The sequence below is a fragment of the Drosophila montana genome, unplaced genomic scaffold (assembly GCF_035044405.1).
Source record: "Drosophila montana isolate Dmon_TW-CO22-7 unplaced genomic scaffold, ASM3504440v1 contig_3848_1, whole genome shotgun sequence".
NCBI lineage: Eukaryota > Metazoa > Arthropoda > Insecta > Diptera > Drosophilidae > Drosophila > Drosophila montana.
In genome coordinates this window covers 1,751,842-1,769,046 of record NW_026998720.1, presented here as the reverse complement: position 1 = coordinate 1,769,046, position 17,205 = coordinate 1,751,842, and the positions used below count along the sequence as shown (strand labels likewise).

General features: G+C 42.8%; 2 protein-coding genes across 2 annotated transcripts; both read left to right on the top strand.

Moving 5' to 3' along the window:
- Window positions 1–735: 735 nt before the first annotated feature.
- On the top strand, window positions 736–10,150 carry LOC135438487 (aminopeptidase N-like). Its single transcript, XM_064696814.1, has 9 exons — window positions 736–1,300; window positions 1,366–1,521; window positions 1,582–2,292; window positions 2,701–3,931; window positions 3,989–4,206; window positions 6,790–7,599; window positions 7,739–8,213; window positions 8,277–8,515; window positions 8,572–10,150. The coding sequence occupies exons 1-9, from the start codon at window positions 747–749 to the stop codon at window positions 10,022–10,024; spliced, it is 5,847 nt and encodes a 1,948-aa protein (XP_064552884.1). The 5' UTR covers window positions 736–746; the 3' UTR covers window positions 10,025–10,150.
- Window positions 10,151–12,409: 2,259 nt separating this feature from the next.
- Window positions 12,410–16,517, top strand: LOC135438328 (membrane alanyl aminopeptidase). Its single transcript, XM_064696612.1, has 6 exons — window positions 12,410–12,556; window positions 12,649–13,171; window positions 13,242–13,406; window positions 13,461–14,177; window positions 14,848–15,969; window positions 16,047–16,517. The coding sequence occupies exons 2-6, from the start codon at window positions 12,654–12,656 to the stop codon at window positions 16,339–16,341; spliced, it is 2,817 nt and encodes a 938-aa protein (XP_064552682.1). The 5' UTR covers window positions 12,410–12,556; window positions 12,649–12,653; the 3' UTR covers window positions 16,342–16,517.
- The last annotated feature ends 688 nt before the right edge of the window (window positions 16,518–17,205 follow it).

The window sequence follows — 17,205 nt, the reverse complement described above, 5'->3', positions numbered from 1 at the left end:
CGCTAGTTTATTATATATTTCTGCACTCTTATTTAAAGTTTACCTCTCTCTTATGCTCAACCACTTTCCCATGCCATCTCACTCTCTCTGTAATTCATTCCGCCAGTCTCTCATATTTACTTTAACCACTCTCTGTCTTATTTTCCTTTCATTGGCTTTAGCTTACTTTCTTCGCTCTCTCTCTCTATCGCTCTCAATTCCTCGCACATAAAAACTACATTTCTATGCGATTTTCATGAATTGAACCCGGGTTTTTACATTCCTATACCTTAAACTAATTTACAAATTTCTCGATCAGCATATATAGGGAATTTTTAATACGCGCTAAGTAATCAATACATTCATTGATACCCTGAAACTGATTAATGAAGTAGAAATTAAAAGTTATTCACTTTTATCATAGTCATTGAATTGTAAGGTCAAATTTCTATATAAGTGCGATTGTACTAGTAAACTATTTTAATACAGCAACCAAATTGAAATCATTTATTGACCACGTCTAGAGATAAGCTGCCTAACCGATGAACAATCGATTTATTTTACGAGCCAATAACTACTCATGTACCAAATGCCAAACCAACTTAACTACTTGGGCTAATGAGTGCATTAAGTGTACTTTATCGTTCGTTTATCAGGGAGTTATCTATATGATGGTTGCCCTGCAGGATAAGATATGAAGTTTTCTATAAATTTGCGAGCATTGCGAAGCCGAAGCTTTATATATATTTGAATTTAGAGCGCTCGAGATGGCGCGTTGGGTGTTGAATTCGTGGCTGTTGCTGCTGCTGCTGGTTGCGGCCAGTCAACAGGCTCGGCTGCCGCCATTGGAGGATATGGTGCAGCTGGAAACCAAAGGATATCAGGCCTTATCGGGATTGATCGAAACGCGCGAGGATAACAACAGCGAGGATAACTATCGATTGCCTAACAATACGGTGCCCGTAGCCTACAATGTGGAGCTGTGGACACAAGTTCATAATGGCACTCGCGACTTTAATGGCATTGTCACGATCGATCTGCAGGTGATCGAGACAACCAATACGATCACTCTGCATGCGCGTCAAACTGAAAATTTTACAGCCATAATTCAAAGCAAGGATTCTGCGGAGAGCGCACCGATAAGTCTGAATGTCAGTTATGAAAGCACACGAGAATTTCTGACCCTCAAGCCGGTTGACAGCACCATAAGCTTTGCAAAAGACAGTAACTGGACGCTAAGCATCAACTATACGGGTCTGTTGCGCAACGATATGGGCGGTTTTTATATATCCAGCTACACGGATGACAGCAATGTCGTACAGTAAGTTCTTTGGTATTGAATTATGTGAATGAATCGATTTGATATTTGAATGGCTTACTCTCCAGCTATCTGGCCACCACACAGTTCGAGAGCACCAATGCGCGTCACGCCTTCCCCTGCTATGATGAGCCAGCCAAGCGGGCCAACTTTACGATTACCATCCATCACGATCCCAGCCACAATGCCATCAGTAACATGCCAGTAAATGAAGCCGAATCGAGGTGAGTGTAACCATGAGTGGGTTAAAGAGGGTTTTCTAATCAACATCGTTCTTATGATAGCAACGGCAAAACGGTTTTCCTAACAACACCCAAGATGTCCACCTATTTGATAGCCTTCATTGTCTCGGAGTTTGAGTCCACAGGCGGCGAGCTAAATGGCTTACCCCAACGTGTATTTTCGCGCAAGGGCAAGCAGGATCAACAGGAGTGGACTCTCTGGTCCGGTCTAGTAGTTGAGGCTAGCTTGGAAAAATACCTCGGTGTGCCTTTTGCACTACCCAAACTAGATCAAGCGGGCATACCGGACTTTTCAGCCGGCGCCATGGAGAATTGGGGCCTAGCCACCTATCGGGAGCAGTACATGTGGTGGACCAAGGAGACATCCACGATTAATCTCAAAACGAGCATTACTAATATTATTGGACACGAGTATGCGCACATGTGGTTCGGTGATTTGGTATCGCTCAAATGGTGGACCTATCTCTGGCTCAAAGAGGGTTTCGCCACCCTCTTCTCATATGAATCCAATGATATAGCCTTTCCCGAATGGAATACCTATCAGATCTTTCATGTGAGTGACTACAACAGCGCCTTGATTAATGATGCTTCCATATCTACGCCCATGTCGCACTACGTCCAAACACCCAATGAGATATCGGGACGCTATGGTACCATATCCTATGCCAAGCCAGCCAGTGTGTTGTACATGTTCAAGAATGCGTTTACAGATGCTGTGTTTCGACGTGGCCTAAACATATATCTAACACAAAAGTGAGTATTTAAAATGAAAGTCCTGTTTATCCCGATTGACTGAAAGACTGATGACTGATGAGGTAGGAAACTGAATTGTGTACAATTCAGATTATGAAAAATTTCTCTTGGAATTTTGCAAAACCCATTCCATGGACATTAAACACGTTTTCAAAGACCTTAGTAAAAATTGACTTATGACGTGCTTTTAGCCTTTTGGAAATTCCTATAAAATTAAGGTGGGAAAGTTTAATTTTTATTCCACCTCCAACCTTCAAACTAATTTTAAAAGTTTGGATTATTAATGCTACGATCAGTTAGTGGGAAAAAGCTTTATTTGTAAAGATATATTCCTAGTAAGGGGTTTCAAGGGTAAAAATGGGACATGTCCTGAACTTATGTATAATTACAAATATATTTTTCCACCAGTCAATACAACTCCACGGACGAGTGGAATTTGTTCGCCTCACTGCAGGAGGCAGCCGATGAGCTTGGGCACAAGTTACCCGCTGGGGTTCCCGACATATTCTCCAGCTGGTCCACACAGGCTGGTTTTCCCTTGCTAACCGTGGAGCGTAACTATGAGGATGGCACCTTTACCATTAAACAGCAACGTTATCTCAATGACAAGGATACTGCAAATGAGGCCACCTGGCATGTGCCCATCAACTGTGCTTCCGCCTCCAATCCCGATTACCGCAACACCACCGCCTCCCACTATTTGCTCAAAGTCAAGGAGCTGACGGTGAGCGATGTGCAAATATCGAAGGATGATTGGTTGATTCTAAATAAACAATCCACTGGCTTCTATCGTATATTGTACGATGAGGAGAACTATCGGCTAATTTCGCAAGGCCTATTGGAGCAGCCCTACGCTTTCCATACGCGCAATCGGGCTCAGCTGATGCACGATGCGTATCGCTTCGTGGATACGGGTCGCCTTAGCCAGGCCACACTGTTTCAGCTGATGGCATATCTGAGAAATGAGGATCAGTATGCGCCCTGGTCCACAGCCAATAGCATATTTACTATCTACGATACATATCTGCGCGGCGATGCAAATTACGAGCATTTCCGAGAGTTCGTAATCGAACTGGTCGAGGATATCTTCAGTAAGCTGGGCGTCAACGAAATACCTGGCGAACACTACCTGAACAACTATCTGCGCGTGACCCTAGTCAGTCTGGCCTGCCAGGTGGGCAGCCCCAAGTGCTACCAACTGTCGCACAAAAAGCTGCAGGACTCCCTATATGATGGTATTCCCATCGAGCCCACACTAAAGACACAGGCCTATTGCGCCGGACTGCGCGAGGCCGAGCATGCAACCTTTAGTTCAGTTGTTACCAATCTGCTGAACTCCAATGATGCCACCGATCGCAGCACATATATCTCCGCGCTAGGCTGCGCGCAGGATGCCGACCAGCTGAAGAGATTTGTAGCGTACTCCATCGATGATACAAACAATCTAAGCTATTCGGAGCGCACCTCCGTGTTGAGTGCTGCCTACACCAGGAGCGAGGCGGGTCTTACGGCTAGCTTGGACTTCTTGGAAGCGAATTGGAAGGCATACGGCGACCTGGGCACAGGCAATCAAAAGCCACTGGACTCAGCATTGCGCGGCATTGCCAGCTCGGTGGTTAGCGAGTCGCAAAAGAATCGCGTAAGCTAAACATTCTATTAAAAATAGCGCCCAATTTTCATGAATTTTTCATTACAGCTTAATGCGCTGGTGGACACAATCAGGACCAACGGAGCTGAGTATCTCGCAGATAACACAGAGACCGATGTAGAGGCCAACATAAAGACCAACTTTGATTGGTTGGATGTGCATCGTGATCCGGTCATAAACTGGCTAGTTGCCTATCGCACCAACGGCAGCAGTACCCTCTCTGCCTCCACTTTCGCCATACTGACAATGTTCGTAACTTTGCTTTTGTACAGATTCAATTGAATTCAGATGTCTAGAAAATAAATCGATAATAAATCTAAGTAATTCCCCCTGCGTTAAGCTATATATTCTTGTAAATGCATTCTTAGTATACACACATATTTCGCACCTTGTTTATTGGGAAATATGGTGAAATTTTTAAATTTTGTTTAGTAGCACCTTTAAAAACAATAGCCATAGTTTGATTAACTGGAATTTGGTTTTATTGGCCCCACTTCAGTTTGATCAATCTTATCGCATTTAACACAGCACTAATATAGCCGTGATAGTTGTGACTAAAACCTATACACAATTGTCATTACCAAATGTACACATCATGATTCGGCCATAATTCCGATAATACTCAAACTTTATGAACCGCACAAGCCTTGAATGCTTTAAGTGGCTGTTTGTCAAGGGCAGAGTCATAATTTCATTCTGTTTTGGAAAAAAAAACATGACTCAATAAGGTTGTATAGTCCAACATTTTTATGTAACGAAGAATCTAGAATCCGATCTAACCGTGCTCATCTGCGAATCTGTATAAAATCGACAATCTGAGACATTTTAAAACAGATCTTATAGGTTTGCGATACTCTGCAATTAAAATCGATCTTTAACTTGATTTTCTAAGTTTCAACGAAAGGCAATGCCTTGAATAACCAGTACTACGATAACCAGTTAATATTTTGTTTAGTTTTATATATTTTTCATATCCTTTAAAATCAGCATCCATAGCCTAGTCGATCTAGCCTTGTCCGCCTGTCTATCTCTCCGCCTGAACAGCAGGGATCTCAGTACCTATATGAGCTAGAGACTTGAATTATGGATCGTAGGTTTTCCTAATGCCCGCGCTGTACGAGTTTGATTCCGATCATCGATAACTTGCTCTGTTTTGAAGTAATCGATCAAAGTTGATTCCGAAATCCTGTTTTTTAAGCAAATATCTTAGGTTTTTAGAGCTAGAGTCAGCGAACTTGTGGCTCCTAGAATAGTATAAATGTATATACTTAGTATATTTCATTTTATAGCTATCGCCACTACCCCGCTACCACCACATAGTTATAAATCAGGTAAATACAGAAAATTGTATTGCCCACCAATTTAAGGCGCAAGTTTAATGCAATTGTCTTTTTGAAAATACACGAATATTCTATAGTATAATAAGATCTACTGCTGAAAATTTCACAAAAGTTATTAAAGAAAATGTGTTTTGGCTGGCCTCGTGCCTGCGGCAGCTAGTGCAAATTGCAAGGATGGTTACACAAATACATTCATGCGCTTCTTCATTAAATGCTATCAACAGCATTGCAATTGTGAATTAGTGTTATGGCTGTTGAATAGAGGCAGCGGTAGGTAGTGCTGTCTGCAGCAAGCTCGAGTCTTATTGATGGAATTTTTTTTTTTAATTTTATTTTTATTACTGCTAAAGCCAACGAGCTGGTAGCGCTAGCTGTGTTTAGTGTTGGTGGAAGAGGGTTCAAGGTATCCCCTAGTCGGGAACTCCCGACTACAGCCTCTTACTTGTTATACCCTTGCATTGGGTATTATAATTTTGTCGTGAAATAAGCAACGCATAAAACGAGACATCTCTGAACCCATAAAGTATATATATTCTTTATCAGTATCAAAAACCGAGTAGATATAAGCATGTCCGTCTGTCTATCTGACCGTCTGTCCGTCTGTCTTTTTCTATGCCAATTTGATTCTCAGTTTTAAAGCTATCGTCATACAACTGTGAAGAAGTCCCTCTTTCTGTTGCACGCAGTACATATGTCGGAACCGGCAAGATCGGACCACTATATCATATAGCTGCCATAGGAACCGGTTGAAAAGTAGGTTCTTATATGAAAAACTTTTTATTTTATTAAAAAAATTTGAGCAAACTCGACATTTATTAGTTTTACTATGCTCATCATATATATGCAAAGTCCTAACAATATCGGACCACTATATCATATTGCTGCCATAGAAACGATCGGTCGAAAATTAAGCTGTTGTAAGAAAAACATTTTTGTTTTTCGATATATTTTATTTCCCCAAATATTTAAAAACTATATTTGCAAATGGAGGAATTATGCTACTCAGCCACTTTAAACTATGTGTAGGGCATCTTCTAGTGGAATACTTTTGTATTTTCGTAATTGCCCTTTAATTCTCACGTGAGCTGAGCGATTTTTTATTTCCTAATTATATATCATAAGCTTAACTGTTTTCTATTGATAAACTAAATTCAAATAGTCGGTAAATTTAAGTTTCTTCACTAGTATTTTTATTGTAGTTTTTAATTGGAGATACATTATCTTAATAAGTAATATAACTACTTATCATCAAATGACATTAGTATCTTGAACTGGCGTCTACTTGTTTTCTTATCTAACCTCTCATCCACGCCTGACAACCGCGTTCAAGGAGTTCAATTCTTATAGCCAAGGCGCACGCGTTCCACTTAACGTAGCCAATTCAAAGATCGTTTCTTTGATTTACGACATTCGTTGGCCAATTGGCCAACCAATTGAATTGGGGCGTGGCAAGGCTTAGGGGCGGCCCTGAATGATTAAAATAATCTTTATGCCTGGTTAGACGATAAGACGAGCTCCACTAGTTCATATGTACGAGCGAAAAATTGTCTCGGCTGGGGCGACAATTTGGCTTAAAAGTGGAAAGCTACCAAGCGCTACCCAGTTGTTGTCCAGTTGTCGTCGCACCGTTGACAACATGGCTCGCGTTCTTGTCACGATCTTGGCCCTACTGCTGGTGGTGGCCACCACCGCCCATGCGGCCGTTGTACGGAATTTTCCCCCTTTTGAGCAGCTGCAGCAACTAGAGAATCCCAATCTGCGTTTAGCACCACGTGCCGACAATGACACCTATCGGTTGCCCAACAACACGGAACCTGTGGAATATACCGTCGAGCTGCACACGAATGTGCACACAGGCGACACAGGCTTTAGCGGCACGGTTACCATAAGCTTAAAAGTTTTAGAGACCAGCACAGTTATTGTAGTGCATGCGCGACAGCTGGAGAACTTTACGGCGACCATACGCAAGGATGGAGAGACAACTGACACTGTACTGGAAATCACACACGATACAGACCGTGAGTTCCTAAAGCTGTCCGCCAATGATCTTACCTTTGAGGAGGGCACCAGTTGGCTGTTGACTATCAAGTATGAGGGTAATTTGCGAACGGACAATGGGGGCTTCTACTTGTCCACGTATACGGATGACAATGGTGCTACCAAATACTTGGCCACCACACAGTTCGAGAGCACCGATGCACGTCACGCCTTCCCCTGCTATGATGAGCCAGCCAAGCGGGCCAACTTTACGATTACCATCCATCACGATCCCAGCTACAATGCCATCAGCAATATGCCAGTGGATGACTCTAAGACCAGGTTTGTTATACCAGCCAAATTTCTTTAGAATTATTACGAAATTCCTTGGGAACTCCTACGAATTTTCAATGAAATTCCCAAGGAATCCCTATGGAATTTCAACTGGATTCTTATTTAATTCCTTTTTAATTTTTTTCAGCTCCGGTATTACTGCTTTCAAGACCTCTGTCAGTATGCCCACCTATCTGGTGGCCTTCATTGTATCGGAGTTTGTGTACTCGGAGGGTCAACTGAATGGGTTGCCCCAGCGCGTCTTCTCGCGCAAGGGCACCGAGCATGAGCAGGAATGGGCACTGACTACAGGCATGCTGGTCGAGAAGCGTCTCTCCGGCTATTTCGGTGTACCTTTTGCTCTACCTAAGCTGGATCAGGCGGCTATACCCGACTTTGCAGCTGGTGCCATGGAGAACTGGGGTCTGGCTACCTATCGTGAGGAGTATTTGCTGTACAACGTCGAAAACTCTACTATTAATACGCAGACGAACATTGCTACTGTCGAGGCACATGAGGATACACATATGTGGTTTGGTGACCTGGTTGCCATTGAATGGTGGAGCTATCTCTGGCTCAAGGAGGGTTTTGCCACGCTATTCGAGAACCTAGCTACTGATTTGGTAAGTGACCTAGGCTAGCTGAAGATTAACGTAAGCCTAACTTCAATTGATTTTCTGTCTAAGGCCTATCCAGAGTGGGATATATTCCAAACCTTCCACGCTGGCTCTTATCAGAGCGCTCTCATTGCTGATGCCAATCCCAATGTGCGACCCATGACGAATTTTGTGGAGAAACCGTCGGAAATTTCCCAGCTCTATGACTCAATTGCATATGCCAAGGCCGGCTCCGTGCTGGACATGTGGCGTCATGCGCTGACCAACACCGTGTTCCAGCAAGGTCTTAACAACTATCTGGTGACCAAGTAAGTGGATTTCTGTAAGTTGAAACTGAAAAATCATGAAAATGTGCATCTTCTAGGGCCTACTCCGCTGCCAATGAGACAGATCTGTTTGATGCCATTTCGCTGGCCGCCCGCGAACTGAACTATGAGGTACCAGCTCTCGTGGGAGACATGCTCTCCAACTGGACGCGACAGGGTGGTGTCCCACTGATCACTGTGGAGCGCAACTATAACGATGGCTCCTTCACCATTAAGCAGGAGCAATATACCAATAATAAGACATTCACGAGCGAGAAGCTCTGGTATGTACCTGTGAACTATGCGGTTGCATCGAATCCTGATTTCCGCAATACCGAGGCCACACACTATCTGCTCAAGGTGAAGGAGACGAGCGTTGCCGATGCTAAGCTGAGCAGCGATGATTGGTTGATCCTGAACAAACAGTCGACAGGCTACTATCGCATCAATTACGATGAGCGCAACTGGCAGCTGATTATTGAGGGCTTGGCCAACCGTTCGCATAAGATTCACCCTCGCAATCGTGCCCAACTGATCAGCGATGCATATCGTTTCGCTACGAGCAATCGCTTGTCACATGCTCTCCTGTTGCAGCTGCTCACCTACCTGCCCCAGGAGAATCAATATGCACCCTGGTCGGCGGCCAATACCGCGATTACCCTGTTCAATCGGTATCTGAGCAGCGATGAGGCCTACGAGCATTTCCAGTTCTATGTGGCCGCATTGGTCAGCGATCAATTCGACAAATTTGGCGTGAATGACATCAATGGGGAGCAGCATTTGGCCAAGTTCACCCGCAACGTGGTCATCAATGTGGCCTGTCTGGCGGGTCTGCAGAGCTGTCTGGACGAGACGAACGCCAAGCTGCAAGCGCTGGTCGATCAGGGCACTCCGATTGAACCGAATCTGCAGACGCCCGTATATTGCAATGGCCTCAAGCAGGCCGAGGATAAGACATTTAACTTTGTCTATGACAAATTGATGAACTCCAACGATCAGGCCGAGCGTCGTCTGCTCATCTCAGCCCTGGGCTGTTCCCAGAACGAGGATCAGCTGATGAAGTATGTGTCCAGCAGCATTGATCAGACCAACAAGCTGCGCACCCAGGAGCGCTACACATTGCTCAGTCCCACCTATTCCCGTGGTGAGGTGGGTCTGCTCGTCTGCATTGATTTCCTGCTCGAGCATTGGCAGGAGTATGGCAATCTGAATGCTGGCTTTGGTGGTACTAATCCACTCTACGCTGACATTGAGAGCATGGCTGCCTATGTGGTTACCGAGAGTCAAAAGCAAAAGCTGCAGCTACTGATTGATGTTGTCAAAGGCTCTGAATTTGTACCCGACACATTGCAGGCCAGCGTGGATACCACCATTGCCGCCAACATGGAGTGGCTGTCGGCCAATCGGGAGCCCATCATTTCCTGGGTAACTGGCTTCCGCAACGGCAGTCCCGCTATGACCGCATCTGTGCTAGCTCTAGCACTGTGCCTTTTGGCCGCCAAATTGTTCTAGGTATTATTTTAGGAGCTATCAAGTTAGCTTAGGGTCTTCCTCGTTTCGCAGTTATGTATATATACAAATTCTTTACATTTCCGTTCGCTAATAAACAAAATGGCCACGTCATTTCCAAATACTTTAGATTCTGTCGCTCAGTTTATTATGAATGTTATAGCTCTATATAGCCCGATAAGAAACTATTATCTACTCTTAAGCAAAAAATACTTTAGTATTTATGAAGCTTTTAGGCAGGAACATTTTAGGAATATTACGTTTATGTTGATCATAAATAGCTCATATGCCTATCAACATGAGCAATATGATCACATGGCAACAATAACTGTTAAGTGTAAATCATCTATAACGATAACGAACTATCGGCAATTGGCTAATCCGTTCGTGACAAGAGCCATTTTCAATTTATCATCAGCTGCTGACATTGAATTTAGGTTGTGGCTATTGAATGACATCTAAAATCCTATTTATAATTCGAATTCTAGTAAGATTTATTTATGCAATATTATTTCATCGTATGCATGCAATTCGAATTTGAAATATTTCCATAGTAAGCAGCACTTTTTCCCGAGTGGTCTAGACGCAGCCGATAGATTATAAATAAACCCCATATCACCAGCGTTTTATTGGCCATAAAAACTACAATACATAATATTATTTTATTAGAAAAAATTGCATGTAATGCCTTTTATATTTTTAATTTATGATTGGAGCGATTAGATAAAGATTTGTTCTTTTTATTTCAAGTAACTATCAATTACAGAGAAACATGTAAACATTTATGAACGCACTTTAGGGTGAATAAGTTGCAAATTGACTCATTCAGTCAACTGAATAACGAGAGTTCGGTTTCGAATTCCTAAAGTATACACATAGTTTTAATTTAGTTATGACTAAAAAAAATTACCAAGTCAATAAATATAGCATATTATATACGTATAAATGGTATAAAATGCTTTAAAATATATAGTTGAATAATTATAACATATACAAGCTACACTTGATCGAAGATAAGGTTGAAGTGCCTGCTATCTGATCACAATGATATTTCTAGCACACCAGGATGATAGGCAAAAATATATGTTATAATAAAAGCATTTGTAATTAATTTATATACCCTGTTGTCGTAAATTGGATTTAAAAGGTATAGTATATATATATTTATTCAACAATATATATATTTCTAGCGGGTATTGCCCGGCCTTGCTCGTGGAACGTTTTTGTGCTAAACATTTTAGATATTACCTTTCCACTAAGTACACGCCCGTGGAAAATTGAAATCTACCCATCTTGATCTCCACTTCTATTTAAAAATATGTATTGAGTGCATCGACTAAAGAACCAAGTTTTGGAATCAACGGTTTCCGCTCATGTTAGACCTGCGGTAAGAATCTTGAAGACGAAAGGAAGCTTGGATTCTGCGAAAAGTGTAAAGCAAATGAATTTGAACAAATGTCTTTGAAAATGAGTTTAAGGACGATGGTAAACAAAAAAGTTTCATACAAACGCTTTTAGCGATTTTTTCACTTGTGGGTTGAATTTTCCGAAACCTCCGAGACGTCTTAACATGCACCTTCATCACATAAGGTAACTACAGTGAAAATTTCAGCTAGCTCATACGGTATGGGCTGTGAGTTGATTACCAATCAGTCAGTCAGTCAATTAATCAGTCAATCAGTTTATCAGTTTTATATATAGAGATATCTTTTTGTTTTTGTTCTGATCGTCACAACCATTTAACTAAATCGAGCACTGTTTGTCCATCTTTGGCAGCTATTATTAATTAAAGCTTGTCCTATTTCCTGCCAAAACAGCAAACGATTTTTTTACGATTAAAATACCTTTTATTTACTCAAGATTGGTTATATATATTCTTCGACAGTACACGTACATTAAGATTTGTTAATTTTAAAATTTCACCCTAATACTTATCTTTTTATACCTACATCAGAACATTTTTAAGATAAAGCTTGCTATCTCTATGTCTTCAAAATTAGACTAGAGAAGTGTATCATTAATCTAGTAATGATCATAGTATCAGACATGTCTTCATTACGAAGCTACCCCAGCTCTTCCCAAAGTTATTATTTTCCAATTTAATAGGTCGGAGGTATAAAAAGATTGAATGCTTGAAATGTTTTTCCCCAATTCTTAGCTCTATGTTCTCTGAGTCATATCCGTTTGGCAACTGGATTAAAGTCCAGTATTAAATCTATCAATATATAACTGTCGGCCATGCTTAAGTTTTTGATTGGCAAATGCACACAGAGGGCGTAAATCACCGCCTGACTCTCTTATCGGAGCGTCATCGTAATCGTCGTATAATCTATAAGCAATGCGCACATTATCTTGACTCAAATAAAATGTTTTAAGGTTAGAGATAAATCGCTGTTATAGCCAGTTAAAGGCTTCATATATAGTACCGTCGATTTGCAGCTGACGTTAGTTAAGTTTCCGAATTGCGTGCCGCAGGCCGTGCGAATAATATTTTAGTCCAGTGACAAGAAAGAAAACAGACAAGAAGAATTGAAAGTAAGTGCTCAGCAATTGCATAACGTGTGGTGAAATAGTTCGACTACTACTTATTGGAACCACTAATCGATGGAAAATCCCAATTTCTACAGTTGATATGTTTACCCTGCGTTTGGCTGTCTTATGGGCTGCCTGCCTGTGCGCTGTGCTCGCGGCCCCTCGGCAGGAACTGGACCTGCAGCCACCGACCAGCTATGCCGCCGCAGACGCTGACTACAGACTGACGGAGGACATTAATCCTATTAACTATAACATATCGTTGCGCCCGTATTTGCTGGAAAGCGATGGCGACAAGCGTTTTACCTTTGACGGTGAGGTTTGGATTGAAATTGAGCCAGTGGTTAAAACGAAATATGTGGTGCTGCACTCGAAAAATTTGACCTATTCGCTCAGCGAATACTGGACCAAGCCGGCGACAGAGGGCGCAATAGTTACTCGCACAGCGCTGACCTTAGTGTCACAGAGCGATGAAACGGATATTAGAAATTTGACTGTAACAGTGGATCTGGAGGCCAGTCAACGTTATATACTTCATTTCGTCTATACGGGTCTGATGGAGGATGATATGCATGGTTTCTATCGCAGCTCTTATGTGAATGACAACAATGAGACCAAGTGGGTTTGAGACTTTCAGTTGCCAGGTTAGCAGGAGCTAATGTGGCTTGCATTATTTTTCATTTGACAGATGGCTGGGTTCCACACAGTTCCAGACAAATCATGCACGTCGCGCTTTTCCCAGCTTCGATGAGCCGCAGTTCAAGGCCACCTTCAATGTGACCCTGAAACGTCATCGCACCCTCACCTCGGTTAGTAATACCAGACAACTGTCCAGCACACCCACCGACAATGGGTAAGTTATGGGTGAATTCCTGAAGATCCTCTACTAACTATATTCCCATACTAGCGAATACTATTTGGATGTGTATAATACCACGCCGAAAATGTCAACATATCTGCTGGCCTTTATCATCTCCGAGTTCACCGTACGCAAGGATGACCAGTTTGGTGTCCTGGCACGTCCCGAGTTCTATGCGCAGACGCAATACAGCTTCAATGTGGGTCGTCTGATTCTGGAGGAGATGGGCAAATACTTGAACTTGAGCTACTATACGCTGGGCAATGATAAAATGGATATGGCTGCCATACCCGATTTCTCAGCAGGCGCCATGGAGAACTGGGGCCTGCTCACCTACAGAGAGCGCAGCCTGCTGGTGGATGAGTCCGCCACGACGCTTTCATCCCGCCAGTCAATTGCTGCAGTTGTCGCCCACGAACAGGCGCATATGTGGTTCGGTGATCTGGTCACCTGCAAATGGTGGAGCTACACCTGGCTGAATGAGGGCTTTGCCCGTTTCTTCCAATACTTCGGTACCGCCTTTGTCGAAACCGAATGGGAGCTGGAGAAACAGTTTGTGGTCGATCAATTACAATCGGTAATGGCCATGGACTCCACTAATGCCACAAATCCCCTAAGCGACCCGAATACCTATACGCCAGCTCATCTGAGCCGCATGTTCAATAGCATCTCCTATAACAAGGGCGCCACCTTTATACGCATGATTGAGCACACAATGGGCACTGAGAATTTCCAAAAATCGCTGCAGGAATATCTTGTCAAATAGTAAGTCAATTTTATAGTTTTTATACCTTGTATACATTTAAAATGGGTGAAGAGCGTGTAATGTTTTTGTGGGAATGTATGTAATAGGAAGAAGGAAGTATATATCAAATCACCTAATATCTTGATAAGGACAGTGAGCTTCTTAGGCTAACCTTGTCCGCCTGAGAAAACTTTCCAACGGTCTATCAAACTACAAAAGCTCGAGAATTGAAATTTTAAAACTATATTATTTTTTACGATAGGCAGAACGAGTTTATTATTTAGCCCCAATTTCATAATACTTTTCAAGAATAACTACCAAATGCTAAGAGCTAGATACACCAAGGTATGGTGGTTCTCATAAAGTATATATAGATCCAAAATGTTTTACTTTTTTGAGGCATCCATTCTTATTTATACCAAAAATTGGAAAAAAAAAAAAAAAAACTAAATTTTAAAGCTAAAGCCTTAAATTTGTGTCACATGTGAATACAGTAAAAATTTCATTAAGATCGGAACCGAAGCTACTCAAGCACACATGGTGTGGATCAAAGTGAAGAAGCGCAGCCGCAGAGTAAGGTGCGCAGCTGGTAGTGTGACGCGGAACAGGGTATCTGCTAGACGAGCACTACTAACTAGAGCACTCTTGCTTTTTTTGGTCACAGATAGTAATAGTTTTTGCCATCCACAGCCAATATCAGTCATCGGTGCCGGAGTATTTGCTGGGCGCCTGGAAGGCGAATTGGCCAACTGATCGATTCAACAGCAGCGCGGAGCACATCTTTTACAACTTTACCACCCAGGTGGGCTATCCGCTGATCAATGCCAAGCTGAGCAGTGATGGAAAGAGCGTTGAGTTCAGTCAAAAGCGTTTCCTGCTCAAGGAAAACGATGGCGCAGATGCCAGCCTGACATACACGGTGCCCATCAGCTACACCACCAGTCTGGAGAAGAATTTCACGGACACCAAGCCGAAGTTTGTGCTGTCATCGTCCACTCCACAGACAGTTACATTAGCCAATGCAGTCACATGGGTGCTGGCCAACATTCAGGAGACGGGCTACTATCGCGTCAATTACACTGAGAGCAATTGGCATGCTATTCATTCCGCGCTCATCAGCACCAACTGGAGTGATATACATGAGGTGAATCGCGCCCAGGTGGTTGACGATTTGCTCAATTTGGCCCGTGCCGGACATATCCTTTACGATCTGACACTGCAGGTGCTGGAATATCTGGAAACGGAAACCAATTATATACCCTGGACAGCGGCGTTTAATGGTTTCAACTACTTGGCCATACGACTGGGCACAGATACCGCCCATTTCGGCAACTACATTCAGCAGCTGACCGCCAAGGCCTATAGCCAGCTGGGCTTTAATGAGACCTCCAATGAGACCGCACTCGATATTTATTTGCGCACCAAGGTGCTGTCCTGGAGCTGTCGCTTTGGCAATGCCGATTGCATTAGCAAGGCACAGAGCTACTTCAAGTCGCTGTCCACTGTTCCCAAGAACATACGCTCCGTGGTCTACTGTGTGGCGCTGCGCGAGGGCGGCAGCACGGAGTTTGAGGCTTTGTATGAGAAATTCAAGACCGAGAAGGTGGCCACAGAGGAAACTCTGCTGCAGAACTCATTCGGTTGTGTGAAACAAAGTACGCTCATCGAGCGTGTCTTCAATCTGACGCTGTCTGATGAGATTCGAAAACAGGACAAATCCTCAGTGCTGAGCACCCTGTACACTGAGAACAATGAGAATGTTGGCCCCGTCTTCGAGCTGGTCACCAAACGATTCGAGGAGCTGGCCGTTGCGTAAGTTACCGGTTGATTTACCAGCCTCGTTAGCATATCTAAATTTCTTTCTTTTTTTTCCGCTTTGCCCCAATCAGCATGGGTGGCTACTCCTCGGTGGCCACAGTCATCTCCAACATTGCCGCACGCTTCACGGAGGAATCGCAATACGAGGAGCTGCAAAAGTTCAATACCGCGAACGGCGGCAAATTTGGTAGCTCGGCAGCCACATTGACGGCAGCCGAGACGACCGTCAAGGAGAATCTGGAATGGGCCACATCCAAGCTGGGCACATTCCGCACATATTTGGCCCAACGCAACGGCAGCGCCATGCTAAGCGGCTTCAGCCTGTTGACCCTGCTGCTGGTGGCCCTGGTCACGCTGCTGCGTTAAGGCCAAGATTAGCCAATTGCCAACTGCATTTGGGGCGCTCGTCCAACAAAAAGTATTTGTACAATTACCGCCTGTTCAAGAGGCAATAAAAAAGCCAGATAAGATGGCGTTTAGTAAAACTACATTTATCGGCTAAAACTTATAATAAAAAATTCTACAATTTTATCTAATCTAAATGGGGAAGGGGACTTATGTTTCATAGTTCCCTGCAAATTGGGCTGAATATTATTTTTACTTTACGCTTAAGAACTACTTTCATCGGCTTTAAACTTCTTAATTTCATTATCATAATAAGTCTAGAAGAAACGATGTTTACCTTAGTCTACTACCAAAAACCACGAGTGCCTCTGCTGTTAATGCTGATTAAGAATATATTTGGCGGGAACAGGGGAAGGTATAAAAAAGTAAAATATTCCGTATCCGGAATACCATACCAAAACCAAGGTCTTTATACCAAATTTTGTGTCTTTAGCTCTTATAAGCTACGAGATATGCTCGAAAAACAGAATTTCGATATGGATTCCTATCGATTTCATGGAAAAATGGTAAGCTATCCGTGATTTGAATTTCAATCTGAATCTCCGAGGTCGGAAATTCTTCCTTCTGCCTGCTCCATACATTTGCAAAAATCCATAATACCCTAACCAATATACCCTATAAAAATAATAATAATAATAGTCGATCCGTTCAGTTAAATTTATTTATATTAACAGCGATAAGAAATATGAGTACAGTTAGGGGGACTTTCTTGAGATTATCAGCATCATCGAGAGAATAGTTTGATAAGGTTATATGAATAGGTTTATATATGCGCTTATCTATTCTTATGTACATAAACAATATACGTCAAATTAGATGTGTTTA